The sequence below is a fragment of the Neophocaena asiaeorientalis genome, unplaced genomic scaffold, assembly GCF_003031525.2.
Source record: "Neophocaena asiaeorientalis asiaeorientalis breed wild unplaced genomic scaffold, Neophocaena_asiaeorientalis_V1.1 scaffold29, whole genome shotgun sequence".
Classification (NCBI taxonomy): Eukaryota; Metazoa; Chordata; class Mammalia; order Artiodactyla; family Phocoenidae; genus Neophocaena; species Neophocaena asiaeorientalis.
In genome coordinates, this window is record NW_020174423.1 from 4,476,370 (window position 1) to 4,497,557 (window position 21,188).

The 21,188-nt window shown below is 38.4% G+C and overlaps 1 protein-coding gene across 1 annotated transcript in view; it reads left to right on the forward strand.

Annotated features, from left to right (window-relative positions):
- The window catches only part of NIPAL2 (NIPA like domain containing 2), a 70,667-nt gene that overhangs the window by 29,473 nt on the left and 20,006 nt on the right, over window positions 1–21,188 (forward strand). Inside the window, exons 4-5 of the mRNA XM_024756592.1 lie at window positions 6,914–6,973; window positions 17,889–18,010. Of these exons, the coding sequence (XP_024612360.1) occupies window positions 6,914–6,973; window positions 17,889–18,010 (182 nt within the window). The remainder of the gene's footprint in view (window positions 1–6,913; window positions 6,974–17,888; window positions 18,011–21,188) is intronic.

Sequence of the window (21,188 nt, forward strand, 5' to 3'; positions counted from 1 at the left end):
ACGCACCACAACGAAGAGTAGGCCCCGCTTGCTGCAACTAGAGAAAGCAAGGAAGACCCAACGCAGCCAAAAGTAAATAAATTTATTAAAGAAAAAAGAAAAGATTATTGTTCATAATCCAGGTCAGTTTCCTCATTTGAAATTATGCACTTTACCTACAATTTCATTATCTTCAATAAATGACAATAGCAATTTTTTCCCTTTTTAAAATTGAGGTATAGTTAATTTACAATGTTGTGTTAATTTCAAGTGTACAGCAAAGAGATTTAGCTATATAATATATACGTATTTTTTTCAGACTCATTTCCATTATAGGTTATTACAAGATACTGATATAGTTCCCTGTGCTATACAGTAGGTCCTTGTTGTTTACCCGTTTTATATATAGTAGTGTGTACATGTTAATCCCAAACTCCTAATTTATCTCTCCTACCCCCTGCCCCCTGCTATTCCTTTTGGTAACCACAAGTTTGTTTTCTATGTCTGTGAATCCATTTCCGTTTTATAAATAAGTTCATTTGTATCATTTTTTTAGATTCCACAAATAAGTGATAATATTTGTCTTTCTGTGTCTGATTTACTTCACTTAATTTGATAATCTCTAGGTCCATCCATGTTGCTTCAAATGGCATTATTTCATTCTTTCTATGGCTGAGTAATATTCCATTGTATATATATACCACATCTTCTTTATCCATTCATGTTGATGGACATTTAGGTTGCTTCCACGTCTTGTCTATTGTGAATAGTGCTGCTATGAACATGGGTGTGCACGTATCTCTTTGAATTATAGTTTCGTCTGGAAGTATGCCCAGGAGTGGGATTGCTGGATCATATGGCAACTCTATTTTTAGTTTTTAAGGAACCTCCATACTGTTCTCCATAGTGGCTGCACCAATTTACATTCCCATCAACAGTGTAGGAGGGTAGGAGGCTTCCTTTTTCTCCACACCCTCTAGCTATTTTTTAATTAACATGAATTACTGGACACTTTCATTCCTGCCAATATGGATGGTGGGACAACTTTTCTCTCTATAAAGAAACATTTTTCAAAGTGTCACATCCTCAGATTTTCAAATCCTAATTCCGTGGAATTCACTGTAATTGACATACTTTTCCCCTCCAATTGTACAACTAACGGGGAACGGTCGTTTTGGAGAAGTCAGTACCTCAAAACAGCTAGAGTTGATTGAGCCCGTGAGCACACTCAACGCGTCCACGTGTTTGAAGCTTGATTGTGACTGACATGAAAGTGCTTTTGTGGTTTGCTTTTTAGCAGTACAATAAAGTTGCCATTATAAGTGGTCAGAAACCACAAGCCAGATATTTACATGTGAGGATCTGTTTGTAGCATTATTATATAAATATGTTCTTTTCATGTCATGGGTTCTCTTTTTTTTACTACTTTGTCTTCTACTTTCCTATATTATAAGCGTATACCCTGCTTTCTCTTCAGATCATAGAGGTTAAACAATAACTTGAATATCCAGGCAGGAAAACTGATGACATTTTCATTTGCGGACTAGATCAGAGTTTACAAACTGGTGGCCTGTAGACCAGATCTGGCCACTGTTGTGTTTTGTTTGGCTCAAAGAATGTATTTTAAAAATACAAATTAATTTCCCATGTTTAAAAATTGGATAGTGATACACAAAAACTGGATTTTTGTCTTAAAGTATCAGATTTGGTAACACTGGACTTGCAGTTGGCTAGGGCTGAATTCTGACTGCCACCTTTCACTAATCTTGTGTACGCCAGGTCACCACCGCTCCACAGCCCCTCATCGCTACAGCCCACCACCCTCATTATTCTTTCTTCTTTAGAGGATTACCTAACTGGCCCCTGGAGGCATGTGAGTTCGTGACCTGTGGACCAAAGGTTTTTTTCTTTCCAGCTTTATCAGATAAGAATATCATATCCATAATCACATTTAAGTAAAGTGTAATTGATTTTTAAAACTTTGGGTTAAATTTGTCTTTTTAGAGGTGGTCATAAAAGGGTAAAAAATGGAGGGAAGTAAATAAATGTGGACAAACTCATTTAAAAATAGCCATACCATAACACATTTAAATAGTTACTGAAGTCTCTTCTGTGCTCTTAAACCTTTAATAAAAAAATTATTATCTGGGGAGAAAGGGAATTTAAGTAAAATGTGCACATATATCTTAATGTTGAAAATTGAAAAAAGGAATGCCAATTTACCTGTTACTCTACAGACACAAAAATCTAAACTCACATGTAAAAGTCTACCCTTGAGTTTAATTGCTAACATATAGAACGTTGATGCTTAACTTCTGGTTTACTAATCCCCATTAGTAGCTATTACAGAAGATAATCTAAATCAAGTTTGTACATCCTATCTGAACTGTCATATGCCAACTCTTGACCACATTAATGTAAGTAACTCTTCCATAATTACAGCCAGCTCTTGTGATGTCAGAGTGGAGGTGAATGAAGATGAAACGAAGGTTTATTCCTACGTAGATCAGGAAGCATTAGGGAGCTCAACATCAGGGCACATGTTTACCCTTGGGACTGGCACCTCCCCTATGCCTAGACCTGGTTCAGCTGAAGCCACGGGGATCTTGCTAGGCCTCTATCTGTTTTCATCTAGAAATCCGAATCAGAATGCCCAAATGTAAGTTTCCTTGCATCAACCTTGACAGGAAATCGTCTCCATCCTGGTTGTTAAACCAAGTGACATTTAATGGCTGAAAAGAGTATAGATGACTCACCAGTAGGAGTCAGTCCATTATAATTGTTGCTGAGATTCTCCTGACCATAAAGTATTATGATGAAGGCCAAGTGACTACCTTAATACTCTGCCCCATGGGCGCACTCTTTTGAACCAAAGAAAATACTAGAAAAAACTTCTTTGTCCTTTCCTCTTACAGAGTATTCCTACTATATTTTTTTAATTGATCATTTATTTCTTTTTTTATATTTATTTATTTTATTTATTTACTTTCTTTTAGGGGGGCGGGCTGCATCAGGTCTAGTTGTGGCATGCGGGGTCTTCATTGAGGCATGTGGGATCTTTCATCGAGGCTCGGGCTCTTTGTTGTGGTGTGCAGGCTTCTCTCTAGTTGTGGCGCACGGGCACCAGGGCGCGTGGGCTTTCTAGTTTGCGGCACACCGGCTCTCTAGTTGAGGCGCGCGAGCTCAGTAGTTGTGGCGTGCGGGCTTAGTTGCCCCGTGGCATGTGGGATCTTAGTTACCCAACCAGGGATCGAACCTGTGTCCCCTGCATTGGAAGGCAGGTTCTTTACCACTGGACCACCAGGGAAGTCCCCCTACTATATTTTTTTCCCCATAACCACTGTTTGAATTTTGGTATGTTATCTTTCATATGCTCCTTTTACCTTTTTTTTTTTTTTTTTTTTTTTTTTTTTTTGATACCTTTTTTTTTTTAATGCATTATGATCATTGTGGTCACAATGCCTCACTGTGTAACGAATTTAACTCCAGTGTCCAGGATCACGCTGTATAGACCAGTGTCTGGGAGCACTCTCCGTGTAGACCCACGTCCTGTGAAGGCCAGGATGGAAAAGGATTCACAAACCTCTGCCCAAATATGCCTGTAGTCAAAAATGTACACAAAACTCTGAGTGCTGAAGTTAGCACTCAGTGGTAAACTATAGTTTAATAAGTTACAAGTGTGTTCTGTTTTAATGCTTTTGAACTATTGATCTTGAAATACTCTCTTTTTAAATATTAAATTTTACTATAGGAATAAAAGAGTAATAGTTTTTCCCCCGTTGTACATGTTTATTAGGCAATGGTTGTTGATGTAGCAGCAACTAGACAGGGTTGAGTTTGACAGATCTCTGATTGCAAATATATATGGGAGCACTTCAGTTTATTTATCTTTTCTCATTTAAAAAATTTACTTCTGTTCTTAGAAGTCATGTTATTAGCTGTTGCTCCGAAACTGTCTTTTTCTCAGCACAGCTCTCATTTTAACCATGTTTTGCAAGATAAATGAGTTATAAGTAGATGTATCTTAATAGAATGTTCCTTTTTATTACTTTCTTTGATAGCTAAACTTATTCTCTTATCTGAAAATTTTGGAGAAAATCACGTTCTCTTAAAACTTAAAAAAAATGCATCAGACATATAAATTCTTTCAGAAAGTAAAGGTAGCATATTTATGTTTCATAAAACTCTATTTTATGTCAATTAATAGAATTTGATGCTTATGGTATATTTCAATTTTATTGTTACCAGTCATGTCCTTTTTGCTTTCAGCAGTGAAATTATCTCCTACATAACATTCTTCCCTCTTCCTTCTGAAAGTGAAATTATTTATGAGATGGTGGCTTAGCAACAAGAAGAGAAGGAAAATGATGCCTTTCTTACTCCAAGAGAGAAATGGAGTGTCGTGTACTAGAAAGAGCTCTGGACTGGAATGAGGAAATATGCATGCTGGTTCCAGCTGTGCTGTTATATAAATGTTTGTTAGATGAATGGATCAGTTTCTTTGGACCTCAGTTTCCCAATTATAAAGTTTAGAACCTAGAGTAGATTATCTCTCTGTCTACTATTAGCTCTAAAATTTCCTTATTCCATGTAAGCAATGTCTACCTTCTTATTGGAATCCTTTGCTGTGAAATGGTCAGTTCAAGTATTGTTATAATGCAATGCGTTTGGTATGTGTTAGTGTAATGATACCTCACCTATTTTTTGTTGTTAATCTATCTCCCTCCACTTGGGAACACTCCTTACCTAATTACACAAGAAGTCAGTAATGGGAGTGAGGTCTTGATTTTTATACTTTAGTATACACTTTTATACTTTTCTAATGCTCTAACATGTGAAATTAGTTTCCATGAATTATGCGGTCCAAATCTGAAATAGAAATTTATCATACATTTTTATGCTTGTCCCAAACTCAATTCTTAATGTAACGGGCTACATAGCTCTACATTAACTTATCTTCAGAGGATACTGCTTTAATGTTTTAAAGCCATGCCACCAATAAACTCATGCTTGGTGGACATTTCCCATGCTCTGTTTATTTTGTGTGAAAGCCCCCATTCCTATAAATAACCTGCTCAGGAAAACTTTGCAAGGACATAGCTCAACTTGAATGAGAGAGAGCTAGGTTGAAAAAAAGATGGAAAAAACATATGTGGATTCCAGCTTATCCTGAATGAGTGTTCTGGCGTGGATTTTATTTTGTTTTAAATCAATTCCCAGAGCACCAGATATAGTTACATTCAAGCTTCACTGATTTAATGTATTATAATTCAGATTCATTAAAATTTTATCTATGAAGAATTTTTAATGACATGGCAAATGGTAATACAGTAACTGAGGAAACTGAGAAAAGAAATTTTGCCTTACAGTTTGATCTCAACCAGAGGGAAATAAACACACAAACATATTAACTGTGGTTCTTTCCTAGATGATGAGATTATTTTATAATGATTTTTCTTTCTGTATTTTTGCTTTAAAAAAAATAAGAAATTCAACTAATAGTTTTTGTCAAATATTTAAAATACAGATAATTGTTTTTTGTTTTTGTATTATTGCAAATTTGGATCTTCCCTTGCCTCTACTCGTGACTCCATAAGAGGAACAGCTCAGATTCAGCTTACCCCACACACACCTGAGGCCATAGCAGTAGGTCATGGCACAGTTGTAAGGCTGAGGTTTCAGTAGCATCAATAATGGGAAAGAGGGTCTTCAACATCACAAGGGTCAGCAAATGCAGGAGATCCCACCAACACTTTTATTTATGTGCTGAGTACTAACTACACATGGGAGATCTTCAAAGAATAAGGCATATCTCAGGGTAAAAGGAACTGATAACCTTTTGCAGGAGACAGGCAAAAAAAATCCTAAGTGTAACGAAAAAGTTATATATTATAAGGGGTAATCACACATATGGGTGGAGTGGTCAACTCGGTCTGGGGGAATCCAGAAGTGATGCTTGAGTCTAGAGTTGGGTGAAAGATGGAGACAGAGTTGCCCAGGGAATAGCTTATATAAAAGTCCGTTAGCATGAAACTCAATAGGGGTTCTGGGAATTATGATTATTTTAGTAAGAGTGGACATAGAATATAAAAGAGATCGAGGGCAAACGTGGCAAGGAAATTGTTAGGAGTAAAATCACAGCTGTCTTTTCATGTCATGCTTAGTAGTTTGGCCTTTGTCTCTGGATGGCTAGAAGCCATTAAGAGGTTTTAAAGCTGTGGTTTTACATTTGATTTCCATTTTAGAAAGACGACTCCTAGTGCTGTGGGGAAGGGGTAGTGAAATGGGAGGCTCCAGAGGGAAGCTACTTTAACGGTCTAAGCCTGAGATGAAGCTGACCTGGACCATGACAAGGGAATGAAGAGGGGATGGACTTGAGAGACAATGAAATCCAGACTTAAAAGACCCAGTAACCTGTTGGATGTGTGGTGTGAAGGAGAGGGGATACCAGGAGGAGTCTTAGGATCCTGGTGTTCAATAGAGGTATCCCTGGAATAGGGATTATGGGAGGAGATGATGGGAAATAATGTTTCCGTTTGGAATATATTTAAAGTTAAGACTTCCTCCTTTTCATCCTTTCTTCTTTCCTTCCCTTCTATCTCTTTCTGCCTTTCCATCCCTTCCTTCCTTCCTTCTTTCCTTCCTTCCTTCCTTCCTTTCCTCTACATTCATTCATTTAGTAAACTCTTATTAAGCCCTCACTGTATACCATGCACTCTCCCAGTCACTGTCGTAGGTTCATTGTAATCCACGCCAATTTCCATGAATCCTCAACCATGAGGGGCAAGAGGCCATCTTCACAGCCCCAGCCGCCAGGTGTCTCTGACCAGGACACAGCTAGTCAGGCCTAAGACTACTTAACTCCTTTCAAATGGCATTGCATAATATATGTTTTTATATTTGGAAACACCACTAATGGCCATTTTCTTTCTAGGTAGTGCCATTATTTCTGTTATGTTTCTGAAAGAAAATTTGAGAGCCTCAGATTTACTAGGTAAGTAATTATTTAATTCATGTAATTAAAACACTGCTTGACGAGGAAATAAATAATCCTATCCAATAAAAATATGTGTTTTAAAAACAGGCAACAAATTACTGAAATGGATATAGTCTCATCTAGAGGCGAACATTATTCTATCTCGGAACTGCCATCTGCTCTTTGACAAGAAATACGTGCACCTTCATTATACCCTCTGCCCATGCCATTGACCACAGCAAATCATTATTTTACAGTATTATTATTATGAATGTTACGAAATTTTTATGAACATAATAAAATCCAAGAAAACATCTGTGTTACCTAATAGAGTATTCCACTTCATAGGACATATTTGATAGATTGTTGTATGAAAGTGCTACATAAAAATGAAAACCACATACAAAAATTAGATGCACCAAATAACTGCCTAATTTCTATTTAGCCCTTTCCAAAAGTAACATAGAATGTTGATCTTCAAAATTTTATTTAGAAATACAGCTATTAATGGAAAATCACAGTAGCCTTCCTGGCTGTAAAAGATTTCCGCTATATGGCAAAGCCATCACATATTGATCGTATCTTCTACCTCTAGTTGGAAATATCATTAGTGAGAAGAATTATAGAGCTTCATATTTTCTTCCTTGACAAAATCCTGTCTGAATTACCGCTGACATATGATAATGAGTATAATACTTTAGAAACTTTAAATAAATCTATGTCTACTCAGTTCCAAAAAGATCATTTTTAAAAAATTTTGAGCTTAAATGTGACACCAGTGTTGGTATGTTGAACATTTGTTTCCCTGATCATGTTTCCCTTGAGCCTAGTGTCTTGAAAGAGTTTTCACTTTTTCTTTTTCCTCCTTGGTTTGATTCTGCGAGTAGAGTTTTTAGTCAACATTGTCAAATTTTCATGGTTAAAATGTTTTTCCAAATGCATTCATATGTGAATTCAAATATATTATTTTTCTGTACTCTTTTTTCGTACTATGTTTATGGACTCATTTGGGGAGGTTGTATGGAATCAGAAATAAGATGCCTGAGTTTTATAGATTAAAACAACTAGGTCCTACATTATGTTTCTCATTTATCAAAAGTCTTAGGGAACTTTAAATCATTTAATCTAACATATGTCATCTTTTGTAGTTAATGGTTGGTTAATGTTTAAATAAATGTAAGGTATTTAATGAGGTAATACAGATGGATATAAAGGAAAACTTGCCAATTATCGTGAACCCTGGTGATAAAAAGATGATTAAGACAGAATCCCTGCCTTCAGATAATACAGTCAATGATAAAATATATACAAAAACACATTTTTTTCAAAGCAGAAGATAATATGTATCATAATGCCTTGAGCCTTTAGTTTACGGCTGGGTTTCTCAACCTCAGCACTACTAACATTTTAGGCTGGATAATTCTTCATCCTAGGGGGCTGTCCTGTGTGTGGTAAGGTGTTCAGCAGCATCCCTTTTGGCCTTTACCCAGTAGATGCCAGTAGCACACTTTGCCCCAGTTATGACTACCAAAAATGACTTCAAACACTGTCAAATCTCCCCTGGGGGGGCAAAATTGCCTCCGGTTGAGAACCCCTAGTTTAGAATAAAGAGAGATTACTCTAGCTGGGAAGCTCAGAGAGAATTTTCTACAGCAGAGGTACCATTTGAATCAGTTCTGACAGCTGAATAGGACAGGCATGGGCCACATCCAAGCATTTGGAGAAAGACATACAGAGGGAATGACATGAGAAGTGTTGACAAAGGTACAAAAAAAGTAAGGCAAGTTTCTATGTAATACTGTACTACAACCACTGCCAATGAGGATTAGGGAGAAAATTAAGGCAAGTCATAACTATAGAAAGGGAAGAAACAGAAATATCAATAGGTGCCAATGATTTGATTTTCTACTTAGAAAACCCGACCAACTAAACGTTGCTAAAAGCAGTATACTAGCTCGACATCAAAGGATATAAATTAAACTCACTCTCAAGGGTTCAAATCTGTATTCAACTTCTGCTATCAACTGTGTGGCCAACGTATTACTTAACTTCTCTAAGCCTCAGTTTGCTGACAAATATAGACGACTGTTTTGGGGGGAGGGGGTTGTTTGTTTTTTAATCTTTGGCACGCGGCACGCAGCATGCGGGATCTTATTCCCCAACCAGGGATGGAAGCCGCGCCCCCTGCAGTGGAAGCGTGGAATCTTAACCACTGGACGGCCAGGGAAGTCCCTAGAAGACTGTTTTAAGGGTCACATTGGATAATTGATACATGCACTTTGAGAAATGTAAAGCCCTGTTAATAAAATTGGCATTATTTCTGTGATCAACTTCATTACCAAGAGGTAATACTAAAACATAAGAAATAGGAAACACACACCCATACACACATAAAAAAAACACAAACAAAAACCTCTATTAGGGCTTCCCTGGTGGCACAGTGGTTGAGAGTCCGCCTGCCGATGCAGGGGACACGGGTTCGTGCCCCGGTCCGGGAAGATCCCACATGCCGCGGAGCGGCTGGGCCCGTGAGCCATGGCCGCTGAGCCTGCGCGTCCGGAGCTTGTGCTCCGCAACGGGAGAGGCCACAACAGTGAGAGGCCCGCGTACCGCAAAAAACAAACAAACAAAAAAAACCCTGTATTAATTCTTTGATTCTTTGCTAATTTCTCTTACTTTAATAACAGTCAACATTTATCAAATATTTACCCCTTTCAGGTACTGTGTTTTACATGAACCACCTCATTTAAATGTAGGAACAATCCATTTATAGAACTGATACTTAGGTTAAATACCTTAACCAAGGTCAAATAATTAGTCAGTGGTGGACCAGTGTTCTAATAATGGCAGCCTGATTTAACTATAGCATAATGGGTGAGGGTAAGTCTCTAGCGTCAGAGAGCTATGTGACCTTTGCTAAGTTACTTAGTCTCTTTAAGCCTCATTTCCTCAACCTTAAAATGAAGTATTACCTATCTCATAGGATTAAATGAGTTCATGTATGTAAGTCTCTGAGAACGGGGTCTGTCATGTAATAAGTCCTCAATAATGTCAGCTATTATTATCCTTATTACTAACACCACCACCCACCACTACTGGTTCATGAGAGGAAACCTTGACTAGGATATCCTAACGAACATTAGCAATCCAGGTAACATTTCGCACAACTCTGGCTGAGTTTTTTTAGCCTTTTAACTTAATGCTTTTTGAGCAGGGATATGTCTGATGTCACATTTGTTTCATACTGTAATTACAAGTGACCGATTCTTGACTTGAAACTAGAGTCACAGGAATAAGAAAGGATTTAGTCACCAATTCCATACCTATGCTTCCAAACAGCAATATCATACAATTATCATGATCTAAGATGTAATAACCCATTTCATGCTTGGGGAAGGACTTTTCCCCAACCGTACTCAGTAATGTGTTAAGTCACCTGTATTTTCTTTGGGCCTGTATTGCTGTTGCCTTGAGAAAATTTGGCTTTTTCTGTTAAAAGCTAAAAATGCTTTTTTTTCTTTACAGGGACTAAAATCAAACAGGGAAAAGAGTAGTTAATGGCATTTTTTGAAAGATTAACGTATAAGCATGCTAAAAACTAAATTGTCAAAATGTGCAAAAGAAAATCATTTACTTTTCCCTGCTTCAAGCAAATGAAAGTTTGTTTTTCATGATGGAACAAATGAAGATTTTTTTGGACCATGTGGAAACAAGCTGAATTAATTTATTGCCAAATGTTGCTCTGTGGCTATGAAGCATTTCAGGACTAGCCTCAAAAAATGACCTCACAAAAGCTATGTCTGAAAGGAATCGCCAACTATTATTAACTCAATGACAGGCTTTGGACTGTGCTCTGATTCTTAGTGGATTAATAATTTTAAATTATTTTAATGATTATTTTTCCTCTAAAAAGCACCAAATTTCTCTCCCCTTCAAGCAGCCAGAACTATAGTATTTTCCCCCTCTTCGCCCTTAGTCATCAAAAATCCTGAATCTAATAGTCTGTGAGATCCTAGTTGATTTAATCCAGATAGCGTCATCATAAAAAGAAAAATTATAGTCAATTCATCAGCACTCTCCAGAGACCAGTAACTTGATTATTTCAAGTCACCTATAAATGGTTTCCCCAGATAGAACGTCAAGAGATTAATAGTGAGACAAAAACCACCTCCTTCCTTCCTACTCCCACACCAGAGGTCAGCTTGGTTTGAAGCCAGTATCTAGAATGCAGATCTAGCCAAACGAACCATCATTTCTGGTTGAGAGGACAGATTGGCTATTTGGTCTTAAAACTGCCTCAAGAAAGGTAGACTTTCTGATGCTAGATTCAGAACCATTTGGATTCACTGTATTTTTGAGACTTCCCAATCCAGGGCTCCTTCAGGATTTAGCTGCCTTCAGCCTAGGGAATCTGGAAAGATTGTACTGAGGGGAAGGCATCCTTTGGTGTTAAGAGGTCCAGTTTATGCTGTGACTCCTGGTAACCCACAATAGCAATAGCTGGACCCCCATTGATCAGGAGGCATATTGCAGGCTCCAAGAGAACCAGCCAGCAGTGTTGGTTGACATCAGGTTAGCTGAATTTTTAAAACTCTTATGGCTACCAGAAGTCAGGTCAAGCCAGATTCCAGAAGCTAGCTAAAAGGCGGTTAACACTAGCCGGCATTGAGCCGGAGAGTGGGGACAAAATTAAAGGAGATTTCAGGTTTTACTTAAGGAGAAGGGTGGGCTGGGAAATCAGATGTCAGTTGAGGAAGAACTGTGCAAGTAGACCCTAGAATCCAAGGCTTGCACAGGTGAGGAACTCAGCAGGTTGGAGATGCCGGTGAACAGAAGCATAAGGGGAAGCCTGATTCTAGGCTGTTTTCCCTTCCACCACTTTTATATTTCAACTTCAGTCCACAAGTATCTATAGGAGACTTTTGCAACAGAACTTCAGTAGCCTCTTGAAACAGAGGCTGCATTCTCACAGCTGGATCCAGTTAAATGTCAGGCATTTCTCAGAGTATAAAACATTCCTCAAAACACTACTTCAGGATGATATAAATGGTCAAATATGTTTAGAAAATATTACAGCCATATCCTCCCGAAGGAGATTCACAATGAACACTAACACACTGAGGATCTCAGGGGTCTTCCAGTAAAAGAACCATTTAACTTGGTTTAACTCACCTCTTTCCAAATAGATTTGACTTGAGACCTTTTTTGGTGGAGGGTCCATCTTATGAAACTGGGCTCTAGGGAACACCAGTTTGGAGACGCTGTTCTAAAGGAACCTCAGGGCCAGTCAGGGACCCCAGGGAACACTGCCAGGAGGAGTCAGTTCCTTCTATCCCCAGTGGGGATGCTTCATCCAGCCTCAGGTTATGGTCAGTACAACTCCTGGGTGCCACTCACTGAGACTACAATGTGAAGGACAGCCGTGAGTTGTCCGTTCGTCAGCTCTGGTCCATTGTGCATACAAGAGGTAGAAGAGTGTAATCACTGAGAATAAGTTACCTAGGTTCCAATCCAAGCTCTCCGCTTAGCTAGAAAATCCCAGTCAAGAGAGTTATTCCTTCTGTGACTCAATTTTCTCCTATGTCAAATGTGGCTAGTAATACTTTAACAGTATCCAATGTTATATATTATATAATACATAATATACATATAGTATATGTTAGTATAGTAACATGGTGGTATAGTTATTTTTTGCAGGCTTTTTTGTAAGAATTATTATATGTGTATAAAGCATTTAGAATTGTGCTAAGTATTAGCTATTACTATTATAGTTTTTATTTTCATCACATTTCTGTATGACGGTGATCATAATATAACTCTCATGTCAGCCACAATTGTCTATGAAATCTATAGTTTTAAGAACATCACTTAAAAAGAATGATACTTGGGCTTCCCTGGTGGCGCAGTGGTTGAGAGTCCGCTTGCCGATGCAGGGGACACGGGTTCGTGCCCCGGTCCGGGAAGATCCCACATGCCGCGGAGCGGCTGGGCCCGTGAGCCATGGCCACTGAGCCTGCGCGTCCGGAGCCTGTGCTCCGCAACGGGAGAGGCCACAGCAGTGAGAGGCCCGCGTACCACAAAAAAAAAAAAAAAAAAAAAAAAAAAAAAAAGAATGATACCTTCCTTTGCCCTCCCAGGATACTAGTCTATCTGCTATAAAGAGCAGGGATGAGTTTGTTTCCCTGCTTTGTACATATGACAAGTTTATAGGAAGAGATTTTATTAATACTTTGTACTGTATCAAGCTAAATCTGAAACTCCCATCAGATCATTATAGACTTTTATGTGACTTGAGTCATATTTGATGAGAAAATGTATTTGCTGCAGGTCTGGGCATGAGGGTAGTAGATGAGGCCACATCCCTGTATCGTGGGTCATGTCCAGCATCCCATGGTTGACCCCCACCTGCAGCTTACCCACTGCTGCCCGACTGCTCCACCTTTGGTCCCCTCCAATAGCCAGCTCTTGGTGCTTTGTGCGCCAGTTCCCTGAGGCTAGTAGTGGGTAGCAAACATAGTGCTGGTAGTGTTTCTTCTTCCCTGTGTTCTCTCAGTTATGTCCTTTGCTTTCTTTTGCCTTCTTTTAAGACCAGTGGAGAGAAGTCTTCACTAGGCAGTCAGGAGATGCCAGCCAAGTCCTTCCTATCCTGCCCTTCTATTCTCAAATTGAGTTGTTAACCCTGTAGAGACAGCCCCAGGGACAGTCCCTAGTCATCCTTAAGCTACAATATTAGAGATACAAGTTTGGATTAAGTTTGAAGCTTGACTCAGATGGTCTTTGACCCTTGGCAGTCCGCATCCTAAGTTGGATCTGTCCCAGGGTCCTTTGTCACATCAGGTCTCCAGATGAGCTTTCAAACATCTTCAGCTCCCCAGACTGGCCTCTTGCAGAGCCAGATTCCTGGAGTCTAGCAGGTATGATAAGTTAATTTGTACCTAGAAATGAGGACACTGCATCACAGAGGGATAAACGACTTGCCCGGGCCCTTCCAGCTAACGGTAGCAGTGAAATTCGAAGTCTGTGGAGCTGGTCTCAGCTTGGATTAGACTTCTCCTATCCAGGTCTTGACCTGACAGTTAACCATTTCCCTGGGCCAAGGGCATGTCAAGTGCTGCTTTCTTTTCTTTAGGATCTTATACTTCCAGAGTACTCCTTTGGTCAAATGGGCCAACAAAAGGTAAACTAGCAAGTTTTCTAAGTCAGAAATCTGCGCCTTTCAAAAGAGGGAATATTTGCGGCTTTATTGAAATAAAAATAACAGGAACTGGTGTTTCATGCCGCTTTTAGAAAAAGGTGGGATGCAAATATGTTTTACAGAAATGTAGTGAAGGACTTGCTAATGGCTACCTTCGACACTTTTAAACAGTTAACGTCAATGTGCACATGACTTATGAAGCAGAGAGTAAATCACACAGAAAAATTAAAATGACACCAAAGAGACAAGCAAATGACAGGTAGCAGCTATCCAGAACTGCCTTTGTAAATGTCGGAAGCTGCTGAAATTAAAATTGTTAAGCAGAAAGAATGTATGACCTCCTGAGCTGCCACGGAGTTACTCACTAGTCTTGCAGTGACATGAGGTACAGATGAGATAATACGTGTGAAAAAGTACTTTGAAAGGATAATTGGAAAACCGTCAGTCATTTTATTTGTTTTTAAGGAGTTTTGGAATGCAGTGAAGATCTACATTGGTGGAAATGGGCACAGTCTGCAAATGTGGAAGCAGATGTAGAACAGGGAGGGATGTGTCAGGACGTGAAACAGAGACCATATTGGAAATAACACTGCCTCCACTGCCTCCACAAAATAACACTATGCAGACTCTGAAAGAATGAGGCCGCCCGACGTAAAATGATGTGAAACATTCTCCAAAGATGTTCTGTTAATTAGAAAAAAAGCAAGATACAGAAAAGTGTGTATAATATGCTATTATCATTTGCATAAAAAACCAAAACACACGCACTCTCACACACACCTGCCTAAAACATCTCTGAAAAGAAAACCTCAAGAACCAGCAGCAGTAGCTAACTTTGAGGAAGGGACCTAGTGAGCCCCAAGGGTGTGAGAGAGGTTTAACTTTTCACTGATCCCTCTTGTGTGGCTTTAGAATTTTTTACCATACGCGTGTGTTACCCATTCAAAACTAAATGTTCTAAAAAGGAAATTTAATTGACACTAGATACAGTTAGATGAGATAAAGAAATGACTGGCAGAGGAACTCAGTATAGATAAGAAATCTGGATTTCACAAAAGTAAATTGGAAGTCTCTGAGACTTTGAAATTGTATTCTATGCGTTTATTCTACTTTACTATACCAAGTTTAGAAAAGTGTTTTTTTTAAATCCCTTCTTCCTAGAAATGTAATATTGAACAATTATAAGATCTTTTTTTTTTTTTTTTTACATCACTCTTTGATTACTGTAGCTTTGTACTATAGTCTGAAGTCAGGGAGCCTGATTCCTCCAGCTCCGTTTTTCGTTCTCAAGATTGCTTTGGCTATTTGGGGTCTTTTGTGTTTCCATACAAATTGTGAAATTTTTTGTTCTAGTTCTGTGAAAAATGCCAGTGGTAGTTTGATAGGGATTGCACTGAATCTGTAGATTGCTTTGGGTAGTAGAGTCATTTTCACAATGTTGATTCTTCCAATCCAAGAACATGGTATATCTCTCCATCTATTTGTATCATCTTTAATTTCTTTCATCAGTGTTTTATAGTTTTCTGCATACAGGTCTTTTGTCTCCTTACGTAGGTTTATTCATAGATATTTTATTCTTTTTGTTGCAATGGTAAATGGGAGTGTTTTCTTGATTTCACTTTCAGATTTTTTTATCATTAGTGTATAGGAATGCCAGAGATTTCTGTGCATTAATTTTGTATCCTGCTACTTTACCAAATTCATTGATTAGCTCTAGTAGTTTTCTGGTAGCATCTGTAGGATTCTCTATGTATAGTATCGTGTCATCTGCAAACAGTGACAGCTTTACTTCTTCTTTTCTGATTTGGATTCCTTTTATTTCCTTTTCTTCTCTGATTGCTGTGGCTAAAACTTCCAAAACTATGTTGAATAAGAGTGGTGAGAGTGGGCAGCCTTGTCTTGTTCCTGATCTTAGTGGAAATGCTTTCAGTTTTTCACCATTGAGGACAATGTTGGCTGTGGGTTTGTCATATATGGCCTTTATTATGTTGAGGAAAGTTCCCTCTATGCCTACTTTCTGGAGGGTTTTTTATCATAAATGGGTGTTGAATTTTGTCGAAAGCTTTCTCTGCATCTATTGAGATGATCATATGGTTTTTCTCCCTCGATTTGTTAATGTGGTGTATCACACTGATTGATTTGGGTATATTGAAGAATCCTTGCATTCTTGGAATAAATCCCACTTGATCATGGTGTATGATCCTCTTAATGTGCTGTTGGATTCTGTTTGCTAGTATTTTGTTGAGGATTTTTGCATCTATGTTCATTAGTGATATTGGCCTGTAGTTTTCTTTCTCTGTGACATCCATGTCTGGTTTTGGTATCAGGGTGATGGTGGCCTCATAGAATGAGTTTGGGAGTGTTCCTCCCTCTGCTGTATTTTGGAAGAGTTTGAGAAGGATAGGTGTTAGCTCTTCTCTAAATTCTTTTTTTTTTTTTCCTAAGAAAGGACAGAGCTGACCAATAACTTTTTCCAGGTTCTTATGTATGGTTTTTATTATTTTCCTTTCATTGAAATGCTTAATAATGTATATTGTTTTCTTTTTAAAAATTCTCATTAGAAAATAGCTTTTAAAATTGTGTATATGGTTTCTGTCTTCACAAAGTATTACAGTATAAATTGTTGCTTTAGAGTAAGCTTATTTTATAGGTCCTACAATACCATGAATAGCTACTGTCCAGCTTGTGTAAAAAATCAAATGAATTCTCAGAAACTAGAGTTCAAAACTCTAAGTCATTTGGTTAAGAGCAACAGGAAATTGATGTCTTCAAATTGTGAGATTTTATAGACACACCAAATTGTTTCAGGTTGGAGTGAATGCTGGTTGTAAATTATATACACAACAATGCTGACCTCAATGGTGAAACAGGTTGAACTATGTTTTCGTGTGTGCTATCCGAAAAATGCTACATAAACCAGTTTTTCTCAGGCTGCTAATTATTAATAAATAAGCAGTTTTCCATGTTATTTGGAAAGGCAAGTCCCCTTCTTCTGTGGCCACTCCTCCCCCACACATTCCCTTCCTCCATTATTACAGTATAAGTAACGTTAAGGTGATGACAGTAACACATTCCTACATAGGTTTATTATGTGGTATTTTACCAAGCTATCCCTGGAATTCTAGACTTTAAATTGGATCAAATAAATCTTACAGCAGAGTCATCTTTCACCTTCGTTATTTCTGCTAAAAGGACTCCAATAAATGGCAATGATCAAGGTATTCATTTACCAGAGTTTTAAAGTGTAAAATACCTAAGTTTGTGTGTGTAAAAGACCCAAAGATGACTACGTGCAGAGTAGATCATCATCAGGTGATGGATTTCCACACTCTCTGGGCTCTGCCATCTAGATCTAGATGGATCTAGCTTCATCCTGCACTTACTGGTCCATGTGGAAACAAACAGCCAGGTTGGATGTGTTTTCATGTCTCCATATGCATGCGTTCTGATCTTCCCCATCTTTGAGGAAAGCTTCTCTGAAGAAGCCAGGATTCATCTGGAACGAAAGAGAAAAATCAGAATTTATGTCCTACCGCATCCATTCCCTAGCCCTTATCCCCCTTTAAAGGTAATGCCGTCGGGTGAATGCATGATGCTATCTGGGGATGGTTTGATGAATCGTATTTTAATAGACATGGACCTTTACGAGTAATGCTTAGTCTATAGGTAATGTTTACATAAACAAAAAGGCTTAAATGTCCCTTTTCAACTTGTTTGTCTTTTCAATTTTATTTAAAGGTATGACACTGGCATTTGCAGGAACATATTTATTGGTGAACTTTGCTCCAAATATAACTCAGGATATCTCTGCAAGAACAGTACAGTATTCCTTTGTTGGCTGGCAATTCATGACCTACGGGGTAAGAATTCTAAAAATTTTACTGTTACAGAGGCAATATTATCTAGACCACTGGTACACGCAGATGCTGGAAAACTAATATAATCTTTTCTTCTCAGCATTAATATCTCATTAAAATGTAAATATATTTGACCAGTACTAAAGTATTTCAAACACTAAATAAAAGCACCCCCATTTCCCTGGCATTCTGTCCTTGGGGGTGACCTATCACTGGAACAATTTCCACAATTTAATGGAATTTAATCCGGCAAATTCCAGAGCAACATATTTTAGGACAATTCAGAGTAAAAACAAACAAACAAAAAAACTCTTTTCCCAGGTCAAAGGAAAGTACCTGAAGACACATTTTACTTCACTGAATTTTATCCAAGATAGGTATTCCCTTCAAGAAAGCTTTCTTTGAGACCAGTGCAGTAGCCTGTCTTAGGAGAAGCAAACAGCGGGTAGGACAATACTGAGAGATGTGTAAAAGAGAGAACAGAATGAGCTGATGTAGAAATTGGAAGCCACTAATTGGGATATTTTATTTGATGCAATGGCTGTATCCGGTGGTCCCCAAATTTTTTGGCACCCGGGACCCATTTCATGGAAGACAATTTTTCCACGGAGGGGGGGTGGGGGTGTGGTTCAGGCAGTAATGTGAGTGATGGGGAGCAATGGGGAGCGGCAGATGAACCTTCGCTTGCTCTCGCACCGCTCACCTCCTGCTGTGCAGACCAGTAGAGGTCTGAGGCCCGCGGGTTGGGGACCCCTGGTACAGAGAATGTGATTGAAATGGTTGGTATGTAACTTGTTACAGAAGTCAGTTTAGATTGGAGAATAAAAATATTCTAGGAAGGGCAGGCAGTAAGAAGAAAACTGGGATTGTCTAAATGAGCATTTAACCAAGAACCGAATTGGTAAAGTATCAAGAGTTGTGAATTCAATAAAAACAATCAAAGCACACAGAGTCAAACATTTTTAGGGTTAGAAGTGACCTCAAAAAACTATCTGGTCCAGTGCTCTGCCATTGAAACAGGTAAAATACTATGATCCTGCTGTATACCTATTATTTAAATGTGTGACATTGGCATTTGCAGAGACGTGGCGAGCTTTGCTCTCAGTGTGATGTAACTCAGGATATTACAGCAGGAACTGCGTGGTATTACACTATGGTGTGGCCCTTCCTAGTCGTATGACAAGAATCCTATATATTTTACCATCTCTGATATACAATTCTGACCACTGGGACACAAGTGTTTATAGGGCTTTTCTTTTTATAGTCTCTCACTGTACTTCTTTCTCTTACTCAACAGAGACTGTTTAAAAACATTCCTCACACTCTACACCCCCTTTAATAAACTATCCTATTTCCCTTCTAAACACCACCAAAGATTTATTCCCCTCCACTTTCTCAGCTCCTGGTCACTCCTCACTCGTCCTAAGCTAGTAGCCCCCTCCACACGAATTACCAAGTGGAATTGCCTTTTTTGGTCCTGATTCTTGTTGAGCCTTTTGCAGCACTTCCTGATGGTCCACTCTCTTCTCCTTGCATCTCTCTCTTCCCGGGCTTCCTTGGTTTGTTTTCCCTGTTTCTCTTCCTCCTCTCTGATCAGTCCATCCCAGGCTCTTGGTAGGTAACTCCTTCTCTTCTGCCATCCACTCTTTATCTATTTGTGCTACAAACTCGTCCAGAGTTTTTTAAGGTGATCTCATTGCCCACTCCACCACCATCATTCTTTAGAAAGACTTCCAAATCCAGACCTGCATCTCCTTCCCAGATCTCTTCTAAGCTGCAAAGCTGTGTTCTCATCTGTCTACTTATTACTCGTCCCTGCTTGGATGTTCCATAGATTTTGCAAAAGTAACATCTCAGAAACTGAACTCAATATCTTTTCCCCTAAACTCCCTCCTCTCTTAAATTGGAAGGTTCCGCTTACCCCTGCCCTCCATCAAACTTTAGGATTGGTCTTCCCAATTCAGAGTAGGTTTCCTCAGGTCCGTCATACTTTGTGTCTCCCCCTCCCCTATTTTATCTTCCTACTTGTCCACCATACCCAGTCCTTTAACTATTAAGGCTTTCATCAATCAAATCTAAGCACTAGAAGGGCTCATTGAGCATGTCATGGTAGTCTAGACTTGATGTCCTACCAACACATTATTATTCTTTGCCTACAAGCAAAACAAATTCTTCATCCGGTAAGAAAAGGGTCACAGAGTCTATGACCAGAAAATTAAAAGCCTGAGCTGAATCCTTTGGAGATTAAAGATGCATCAAGACTTATTTCCTGGAATAAACAGCATTGTTTGATGATGATGTATGTTATATCATTTTAACACCATAGAAAACATTTTAAAAGAACAAAACTACCTTTTTAAACCTTATAGCTCCACGAAAAAAGTACTATGAAATTAATTGCATGTTTCCACTGTCCAAAGTTAGCTCTTCATTCATTCATTTATTCACAATCCATTCAACTTATTAGCCACCTAGAATACAGAGGAGAATTCCTGAAGCAGGAATTTTATAGTCCTGGGAGAGACCCATATTCCTGTAAAATAATGAAAGTATATTTGAAAGTAAATGTTGCCAAAAATATAAATAATTCCAGATATTTATAAGATAGCAGAAAATAAACCTTTAATAAAGTCACATTTGGATAGCACTATTGGCATTAGACTCTTAGGGGAATAGATCTATATTATCTTAGTTTATCTCAGTTTGGAATTTAATCCATTATATGTTGCATCTCTAAAGACTCTAGAAGTTATCAATTACATACTAAGATCTTGAGGTGAAGTTTGGTTTAAATCTGTTAAACATCTACATAATTAATATTTAATCCTTCAACGTGGCAGAGTCTGTGCTTTTTCTGCAAACCATAATTGCAAAGATCATAATTACAGTAATTAAGACGATTCTTTGAAGTATGTTCATCTAACAGTTTTTGTATTACACCAAGTATAAATGCAACACCTGAACTGCCTTTTGGGACTGATCAAATAACTAATAAAATGAATAAAAATATTTTAAGTCTGAATAAATTTTATATATCTCAAAAGGGGATTGTAAAGTCATATTACAGACTAGTTAATAGCATCTCCTTGTATCATGTGTTGACCTGTCCCAGGTCAATATCCATTTTCCCTTTAAGGCTTACATGAAGTCAGAGCCTCAGAAACAAGGCCCGGGAGCCTAC